Raw genomic sequence first — 10,520 nt, forward strand, 5'->3', positions numbered from 1 at the left:
ACGAAACCCATCAAAAATAAACGCGCAGACTCTCCTGGTGACAATTTCCGTTCAAGGACGTTGCTTCATTCATCGATAGACTAATAAGCAACAATAAATTCTTACGGTGTACGTACTTTTAATTATGAGTAACCAAAACCAGGCTACTTAAGTGTCTCAACATGGCACCCTACCAATTTGCACTGGCAATCGGGATATACATTTTTTTTACTTATTTCTCAGCGAGATACCTCAGAAATTAAGTTTTACCCTAATTTTCGTTACTAAATATAACGCAAACGCTATATTTGGTGGTGGCTGACGGTAGATTTTGATTGGATCCACATTCCAACGGAATCAGATTTTGCTATATCGAAATTAGGAATATTAGATATTTCTTCATGCATGGTTTATTTGCTGCGGACACGGATCAGTTTGGCTAATTTTTATGAAGCAGTGTCTCTTGCTTTCATTGAAAGAAACTCATGTCCAGTGAAGTTTGATTTCGAACGTCACGAGGCAGTAAATGTTTCTGGTCCAATTCTTAGGCGGTGCGCAATGTTCAGACCGCCTGCTTACCAATACATCCACCTCTTTTTATTAATTTCAGGCTGAGCTCCACATCAGCTGAGTTTTTTGTTGGAAAAATGTACCTTGTGCGATGGGATCATATTATTGCATTCCTCTTCATATACCAGCTGCCCCTTATGAATTCTTCTGTGTCTTGTTGATCCGAACGTTCCATTCATGGGATGATGCTCCACGGACACACATTTAAGAAAACCAGGGCAGAAAGCTTGACAGAGTGTGTGATGGCGTGCAATAATGGTGCCATGTGCCAAAGTGTGAATTACATCATTAATGAAGACGTTTGTGAATCGAATAATCGCACGAAGAAGGCCACACCAGATGACCTCGTTCCACACAAAAATCGCATATGTGTGACACGATTTAGTGAAAGAGGTATTGGTCGAGGCTCGAGGGTTGTCATGTAAAGGACATATGTAGTTGAGGCTGACAGTTGCTCACGTTTGGATGATCTGAGTAGAAGTCATCGTTATTGAATCTGATAATGACTCTCTTTTTGGCTGTCAAAACGTCTTTCGCTGTTATCGGGGTCGGTCCTCTATACATTTCTCACTTAGCCGGTTAGACTACACGATACGAAAACATTTTACTCCTGGTTTCAAAATATTTACTGCAACAGTGATGTTATTAAAAGAATAGAAATATATATATATAGCCAAGGCTATATGGTTATATCCCCTGCATTTCTAAAGACTTCAATTAGACTGCGGGACGAGCGTTTCTTCGCCTGCAGGAGAGTTTCCGAAGGCGCAACGATGGCTATCAAAAAGGCATCATTGCTTTGTACTTACCTTAATCATGGCTATTACAGTTTCCTCAAATCTGATCGGTGCCTTAGCTGTAATCGGCTGTATTTGGACAGTTGGCTGTGATCGGACAGTTGAAGCAGCCAATCATACTAAGTCCACTCAGCCAAATCCACCAATCACAGAATAAATCGCAATAACAATAGAAACAATCACTTATCCTAAGAGAACTGAGGAATTTCCAAAATTAAGAATTTTTTCTTAGTTTAGGCATTGTCTCCAACGGAGATCTGTGACCCAAATGTATTTGTTGTTTCCGGAAATTGTGACGGCAATGATTAATTGGTATCAGAACTTCTTGTCGTATCACCAGCCCGATTTGAGCACTAATAGGAAAGTGTACGCTTGTAATTGGACAGTGTAATAGGACAGTTAAAGGGACAGTTAACTCGTCATTCCTGAGTAAGTGGACAGAACGCGTCATGTGCGCGCGCTGTTGTCTCGCATTTCGTAGAGTTAACTGTTATTTTTTATGAAAACGTATAACCGATGTGCAGTTTCTTTCTCGAAAAAAACAAAGGAAAATAATATGGTTTGAAATTTCGTTGGACTCTTGTGTAGGAACCTTCTTTTCAAAAACATTATGAGATTGGGTGAGTTTAAAGCGCTTTCCAATAGTTTGTCATGACATCGATGTGAAATTAACCATAGCGCCTCCCCCTCCTACTACTTTTCTTTATTCAATCACCAACCTGCTTGATATTGCATCATCCAGGATTGCCAAAAACAAGAGCTAAGAGCTAAGAGGAATCTAGCGGTTCGAAAAGAGAGATCTACGTAGTTTTCTTCAAATACAAGTGCACATCACAACTTTGACAGCTTGGATGCATGTTCTCCACATATGTGTAGCTCCTGAAAATGAAGCAAATCGCATAGCTGATAAAAATTCCTTACAGGGGTAGAGAAGGGCGAAATCTCATCGGTTTTTCTGCTCCCTTCCCTTATGCGAATGGTCCCTAACCAAGAGACAATTAACTGATATTCTCTTGTATCTATCGATATCAAACTGACTGATTCCTCTTTACAGGACTAGTTATTTCTGTTATTTCTTTAAGAGACTGGTTACAGAAATATGATAAAATTATTTTACAGGTCTTAAGCTATTAAAAGTGAGTAGTTTTATTACTTCTTTGTAGCAGGTAAGCAAAGAAATCACCCTCGCAAGTACATTTGAGAGATGGGTTGCGTAGGAGAGTCACGGCTAGGAACCGTTTTTTATTTCATAAATTGCCGGTCACCTAGTCGAGGGTCTCAATAGGGTTCGCTGTTAGCAGTGAATCAGCCAAAAATGTGGCCGTTAAGCGTAACAATTGACAAATTATAACCGTTAAAATCTTTCCTTTCAATGTGTTATTTTGGGTTAACCGTAGTTGAAAAAATGGCCACAATTTAACAGTTACCCGTAAAAAGTTCTTCTAATGCGGCCTCTCCTCAGTTTTAAGAAAATGTCGGCCCTTTTTTTTTTTTTTTTGTCACACGCTGTTTTAATTAAGTTTGGATGGTGGGCAATCGTGGAAAAAAATTACATCAATATTTCCTACACTCGAGAAACCACACCGACCTAGGGTACCTCCCATGATGAGGACGCTTTCTATAAACAGAATAAAGCACCATCTCCCAGAGTGAAAGGTAATTTCTTTTTTCCAGCCTCTTCAACGATATATGACAAGACATCATGTCGCTTTACATGCTAAAGAAGCGCGTCGCGTGACATCCTAAGGAACGGCTACCTATGAAACTAGCAGTTATAAAATCTGAAAATATCGACGTTTGTATCTCATTTGATAACTCTATCCAAGGAAATGGGAAGAGTTTGAGCGAATGAGACATTGGTGCGCTCACTACTTCAAACGACAAGATGTGACAAAACATCCTATCTGTCAAATAACGTGCTAAAGATATGCATCGCGTGACACCCTAAGCGATGGCTGCCAATGATCAATATTGCAGTTATAGAGTCAGAAAATATCGAAGTTTATCCCTCATTCAATAAACCTATTGAAAGAAATGGGCATATGTTATCAAGCGAACAAGACATAGCCGCACTCACTACTTCAAACGACAAGAAATGGCTTACGCAGGTTGATGCAGAAATTTTCTTCCCTTTTTTATTGATTTCCTCTTCCATTCGAAAAAAATACCAAGCGACTTGTTGCATTGTTTGACATTCAAATGTGAGTTTATTGTACTTAGATAATAGGTAAACAGTCTAATCGAAGAAACTAAATAAATTCATTTGGCTCCAATTTTCTAGCTCGTTCTGAGTTTCTCTCAATGCTTTGTAGGCCAGTAACTAAAATTAGAATAAAACTTCTCGTTTTGCCTTCGGACGACTAATTCAAACAATATACTTGAAATGCATCATTCTTCTTGTAAAAAAGTAACACAATTCATCGCATTCAAAATTAAAGGAGAAATCTCAGAATATTAACAAATACCACGACTAAATCCTAGCCATTACGGCCAAAATCTGTAATTTTAAGTCCAGATAAACCAAATTCTGATCGGCAGAAACTAACTTTAATAAGTACCAATGACTAGGTAAAAATCGTCGAAAATTTAATCACAATTTCCATCTTACATAAACTAAGATAATCGAGCAATCGGACAACTGATTATTTTCCAATTTCCATGGAAATTCTCCACACACGCACATGGCTGTAACAACTTTCAAAAAAAAATTGAGAAAAAGTCCCTGAAAAAAACCCTGGGAAACATTTTCAAGACGTTTCAACTTCGACGTCTATGCAACGCCAAAATTCGCTTGGTAGATAATACTTATATTAAAAATAATTTTTTACATAGCTAGTCATGATAATTTCAAGACATATGAGAAAAACAACAGTTTCAGCAGGATACCAAAGATCAAGCTCGTAAAAGCAGTTCAGACAAGCAAAAAGTCAACTTTTGAATCAAAGGAAATCCGTTCTCTTGTTAAACTTGACTTTAGCCGTCTTTTGATTCATCCTGCTTTAAAAAGAAGACTCTTGAAAAAGATTTAATTGGCAGCATACTGGTTTCTGCGTATCAGCGTTTTATGTATCCGAAAACTCCCTGGGAATCCAATGCTCACTGCCTTAACTGAAAAATAAAAGAATCTCAGTTTAGGGAGGATAGTTGAGTTGCCATGAAATATTTCTTAGCACATGAAACGATACATTGCACAACAGGATTGTTTTAAAAGAAATTTGCTATTCTACTCCTATCATGTTTCCTAACGAGAATGTTATCATCGTAAACGTGTCCACTTGATTGTACTGCATCATCCAATTCGTAACCCAAATGAAAGGAAAATAACACGCAAGTATCAGTGCTTATACAAAAGCTATAATTATGATTTAAGGTAACTTTGTATTGAATAGAAGGTATAAACAGAATATTTACTTGCTTCAGCCTCTTAATATCCTTGAAATCCAGGTTGACGTCGTCACCAATGAGTACATTTCTCCAGTAAAGGGGAAACATTAAGGATACGTCCGATCATCTCCATTTCTTTCCTTGCTCCTGGAAGTTGCACCAAACGTCTTCACTGATAGATGATATCTTTGAAACATGGGTCGCCGACAAGCAATGCACCAGTCTTCATGTGAAAGTCAGCTGGACAATCATGAATTAGTCGCAACGTCGTCAGAGAGGGAAGCACACGAATTCTGAAAGAATCACTTAGATACGATGAGTCCGAGTCCTGCAACGCTGCAAAAGATACAAGGCAACATGGCCTCTCAGGAAGGAATGTTAGCTCGTTGCCTTCGATCAGATCAGCAATAGGAGAAACGATGACGTCATGCAGCTTCTTTAGAGCGCTTGATTGGGAGTGCCTCACATCGACTCGGATCACATCATTGGCCACTTCCTCTTCTGTCGGCGAATCAAGCGAAGGATTTTCGATTGTAACAGTATCTCTTGCACCGATCTCCTGAAGAGCAGTTTTGTTCAGTAGCTGGATGAAAAATTCCGATTCATCCTCGTACTTGAAATTGTTGACGTGTACCTCTCTCATATGGATATTATCTTCACTGAGGCAAACCCAGAAGTAAACGCATGGTTCATTAATAACTATGAAAACTGTGCTCGATGGAGAACAACTCAGAGAAACGCACGCTGTGTGTTGAAGAATCTCCAGGCTGATATTTTGTGGCCATGAGATCTTTCAGAGCTTGAGCACGTCCTTCCTCTCCTTTCTCTTTGTTCGATTGAATAACGTGGAATTCTTTGGAATTGGGAAATTTTAGTCTGTTGGAATACAAATGGTAGTGAATTTTTTGGTTTGCCCAATCGAAAAAATATCCAAAACAAATATTCTCACAACTTGTCTGATTGATATTGTATTGATATTGTAAGGAGAAATCCTGTCTTGGTTACTCATGTGAGATAAAAGGGTTAGAGGTAAAGTCAGCACAAGAGCCACAGGTCTAACCTTGCCTATGCTTATGTTAATTTCAGTAGCATCAGGTGACTAGGAGAATTGCTTACTCCCCTCTAGACAAAGTTTCCCTCTCCCTTATCCGATTACAACCCTAATCTAAACTATAATAAATTTCTTGAACGTGATTGGTTATCACCAGCCCGATTTGAGCACTAATGGGACAGTGTACGCGACATGTTTGTAATTGGACAGTGTAATAGGACAGTGTAGCGACAGTTAACACGTCATGCCTTTGTTAGTGGACAGAACGCGTCATGTGCGCGCGCTGTTGTCTCTCATTTAATTGTTGTTTTTACAACTGGTAAAAGAACTTCGTGTCGTCCAATTCTGTTTGATTAATAATGGTAATAGGACCGAGTGGAGTCCAATTCGGTCTGTAATCATACGAGTGATTAACAATATCGGACGACCGCGAAGCGGGAGTCCGATTTGTTGATCCCCAGTATGATTACAGACAGAATTTGACGACACGGAGTCCTGTTACCAATTAATCAAAGCTATGAGAAAGAAGCTATGAGCAATGAGCTTTCTCAAAATTTGAGAAAGAAACTAGACATCGGTTGTACGTTTTCTTAAAAATATCAACAGTTAATTCGGCGAAATGCGATACAACAGCGCGCGGTCATGACGCGTTCTGTCCACTAACAAAGGTATGACGTGTTAACTGTCCTATGACACTGTCCAATTACAAGCATGACGCGTACACTGTCCCATTAGTGCTCAAATCGGGCTGATGATAACCAATCACGTTCAAGAATTTTGTTATAGTTTTGATTAAGAGTAGATTAACTAGTAAATAACAAATCGGACTCCCGCTTCGCGGTCGTCCATTTTTTAAAATCACTCGTGAGGGAAAAGCATTTTGACAATCAATTACACTTGTACTCACATTTAGAGGCTGAGTTCTTTCAATTTTTTCCCCAGTCTCTCCGCCAGTTCATCAGCTTTCTCGTGTTGCTCTTATCACCCTGCTGACCAATAATCTGCTTCACTGCGCGAGGCCGACATTTGTCTACCCATAACACACTTGGTTCTCCTGCACAAAAACAAAATGACCTTTACTGTCAAAATCTTATGTAGATGAACCCTTTAATCCCTGAGACTGACTAACATCTAATTTCTCCTTTCAATATCAGCCCTGAATCAAACATTAAGGTCATGAGAATACAACAAATGATCATCAACTGATAAACCTCTTGATTGTTCACCAAATTCTCCTTGCCAGCACATTAGGAAATGCATAAAGAACAGTATGGAGAATATGCATACTGATGTTAGGGTGTAGAGGATTAAACAAAAACTATACTGTCTTGTAACTCAGTTTAAGTGACACAAACAAGTCTACAGGTGGAAGAACAGATACATGAACCAACAGATGAACTCAAAGGTGGAATTTAGGGTAAAACTGAGGTGTGGGTGAATGGACAGAGGCAAAGAGCAGAGTGAGTGACAGATAGAAAGACAGTAATTGGATGAATGTACACACACAAAAGAGCAGACAAACAGACAGACAGACAAACTGAGTGATACTGTAAATTTGCCACCGAAAAGAGTTTCTAATGCTGATGTTTCAAGTTTAAGCCCTTCCTCAGAGCGGATGGCTAATGCTTGAAACATTAGCTTTAGAAAGTATTTTAGGAAGGCCAATCTAAATTATCAACTCAGTCGATAAAACCACATTATCTTGTTAATCTCCCCACCAATGCAGCACCACAGTTTATTAAAAAACTTATCCCCTTTAGACAGACAGACAGATGGACTGCTAGACAGACAGACAGACAGACAGACAGACTGCTTGACAGATGACAGCAAGGAACAATGGACAAACCCATAGATAGATACAAGTAGATGGAAGAAGAGAAAATTAATGAGGATGAACAAATTATGTGATCAGTTGCACACTAGCCTGTGGCTCCTATGAAATTTCATTGTTGACATCAATGAATTGTGTTAATTTATGCAAATTTATGGCAAGTTTCTATAGCGAATTTTTTTCTCTCTTTTCCTGTTTTGAGCTTTGCATCACAATGTACCTTGGAAAGTTTGCTCTCTCCAGGATCCCATCCCACCATGACATAACTTGTTTTCTTGCTCACTGATTGGGTAACTTTTCCACCATATCTTTGAATCAAATCAGCAGCCTCCTGACTCTCTCAATACTTTCCAAGATTCCCTTAATAACAACTGTCAGTCCATCCAAACAGTTTTCCGCTCTCTAAGAATTAAATTATCAAGTGCAAGCATGATTAGAAGGTGCAGAAAAATAATTAATTCTTCCCTTGAAGACCTGTTAATACTGTCCAAACTGAAAAGTTATAAATGGTGAAAAAGTGAAAAACCTTTGAGGATACACCATAAACATTTGGGATCAATGTCAGTATCTAAACATCTGTTCACCTACCCCTCCCCTAACCTAACATCAGTCAACTGATGACAGTTAATGTTGGATTAAGGGAGGAGTAGGTGTGCAGTTTCTTAGATACTGATATTGATCCAACATTTGTAAAACAACTGAGAGTAAAAGGATAAAATATAACTTTTTTAAACTCCCATGGGTGACTGAGACCGAATTTCTCCTTACAATATAGATACAATATCATGCAGACAAGTCATGAGAATAAATACAAATATCAATCTTGGGATTATTAGTTGATCTATGACCAAATTCTCTCAACCAATGTCACAAGAATTGTATGGCAGACAGTAAGGAGAATTACTATAGAGATCTTGGGAGTAAAAGGCTCAATCAAAGCATATATTTTACATGTGAGGGAATAGGTAGAAAGGAAGCCTGAAAATAAACCTTTTAATAATGATGTAATAAGAAATTCTCATTATTAATCTACAGGAAAACATCTTGCAGCAAGAGGGGAGAATTAACAATCAGATCTTGGACTTTGAAACCTACCTGAAGGATTTCCTTTGAACCAAGTGCCCTAGGACCATCTTTCGCCATAAAACTATGGTAGCCTGGTTTTTTCTTTTCCAATGATGGTGAAACTTCAACCACTTTCTCTGATTTTGACACCTTTGGTGTTCCTTTGATTTGAGTTTCCTCACAGATATCTATTTTTATCCTTTTTTGGAGTAACAGTTTTCTTTGGATTTGGTTTTGAGTCTCTAACTGGAGTTTCTGGAACTTTGGCAGCTTTGGTGGCCAGTTTGCTAGCAGGAGTTGTCTTTGGTACTTCCTGAAATGTCCATGGATAAAATTTGAAGTGAACAAAAGTTGCATGTGTATCAAACATTCTAACAACTGAGAGTTGTCCAGTTTAGGCAAGAGTTGTCCCAAATAGGAATGTTGATGGTGAAAGACACTGCTGCTTTAAATAGTGGAGACAAAGAGGCAACATCTTCCCGGAATGTCAAAGTTAAAATCACCAAAATTGTAACTAAAAGTTTTGTCACTATTGTTACTGTTTTTGTATAAATTCTAGGTACAGTAATGGTAGTATTTTGAGTAGTGTTAGTATTGTAAGTAATGTTTTGTTGCAAGTATTGTTAGTAATGTGCATCTGAGTAAAAACCATCTACTGTCATAGTAGGACAGGTTAATGTATATACAACATGCACATGTACCACCAGTTCACAAGTTTGAGTAAGCTTTTGGATCCTATACAGAGCCAAATTTAGTCATAAAATGTTACTGTTTCATCTACAAGTACCTTATTCAAGTGCTTGATAACACTTACCATACACATGCAATCATATCAGGTCCAATCCATTCTAGTATCAGGGTAGCAGGTTTATGCATTGATAGTAATGATTAATTTTGCAACAATAAAATATGGTAATCAAAAGGCTTACAAACCTTTTTCTTCTCAGGGGAAGGCTTTTTAACCTCAGACTTTGATTTTGAGAAGTCTTCCTTTCTTTTCTTTGATGGTTGCTCTGTTGTGTGATGGTTGACATTCCCATTTTCTCTTCCTTCTTTTTCTCTCCCATTTTTTACTCTTCTTTTCTATTCACTCTGGAGTCTTCATTTTCTTCAGACTTGTCAGATCTTTGTGGGAAATAAAAAAGGATAAAAAATTATTGACTTGCTCTACAAGGAATTAAGGGATGATCATTAAGTGGGTTGAGCTCTGGATCAAGCTTAAAATTTGCACTCTCAAAAGTGATCAATTTTCTAATTTCTCATAACAATACCAATTCACAGTCAGGCAGCAATGTAAAATCAGAGGAAAGAAAATCCTCAGACAAGAGGATATTTATTGATTGAACAACATATTCTCAAAGATATTTTCATAACACTTGTGTGACAGACAGTGAAGAGAGTTGATTTAGATATCTTAAGAGCAAAAAACCTTATCCCTTTCAGGAACCCCATGGTGTTGTTTTTGCTAAAACTATTCTCCAACATCTCCTCTCCCCATCCACAAAGTTTCTTGAATATGATTAAATAATGCATGACTCAAACATTGGTCATTATACCCATTAATTTTGTGGCATGGTATGCGTGAATCATAGTCCATTCTGATATAACTACTGTATAACAGATTGGCAGAGGGTTTACAAGGAATGCATGATGAAGCCCAAAATTAACATGTGATGCATGAATTTTATAGAAAGGCAAGGTATGGTGAGGTTTGAAGTTTTCCTTGTTAAATGCATCATACCTGAAGTACTGTTTAAAATATGCAGGATGACTGAATTTTTCTTTACAAAAAAAAACAGTGGGTGAAAAAAGTGTTGTTAGTTATTCACCTGTTTTCTTTTAT

General features: G+C 38.0%; 2 protein-coding genes across 7 annotated transcripts in view; both read right to left on the reverse strand.

The window, feature by feature from the left end:
* Positions 1-10,520, reverse strand: part of LOC149051672 (uncharacterized) — a 225,988-nt gene that overhangs the window by 202,139 nt on the left and 13,329 nt on the right. The window lies entirely within an intron of this gene.
* LOC113678086 (uncharacterized) overlaps positions 1-10,520 on the reverse strand; it is a 128,039-nt gene that overhangs the window by 113,375 nt on the left and 4,144 nt on the right. For 2 of the 6 annotated variants that reach the window (XM_089185637.1, XM_089185636.1), the window contains 3 exons: positions 9,611-9,802; positions 8,708-8,990; positions 7,833-8,014 (listed from right to left, as the gene is read on the reverse strand). In XM_089185637.1, the coding sequence (XP_089041763.1) occupies positions 7,928-8,014; positions 8,708-8,990; positions 9,611-9,744 (504 nt within the window). In that variant the 5' untranslated portion in view covers positions 9,745-9,802 and the 3' untranslated portion in view covers positions 7,833-7,927. Of the gene's footprint in view, positions 1-3,455; positions 4,455-4,757; positions 5,607-6,688; positions 6,836-7,832; positions 8,015-8,707; positions 8,991-9,610; positions 9,803-10,506 lie in introns of those variants that run through there. The other 4 variants (XM_089185621.1, XM_089185625.1, XM_089185618.1 and 1 more) reach the window with 4 other exon arrangements.

The sequence above is a fragment of the Pocillopora damicornis genome, chromosome 1 (genome assembly GCF_964200805.1).
Source record: "Pocillopora damicornis chromosome 1, jaPocDami1.2, whole genome shotgun sequence".
In the NCBI taxonomy this organism is placed as follows: domain Eukaryota; kingdom Metazoa; phylum Cnidaria; class Anthozoa; order Scleractinia; family Pocilloporidae; genus Pocillopora; species Pocillopora damicornis.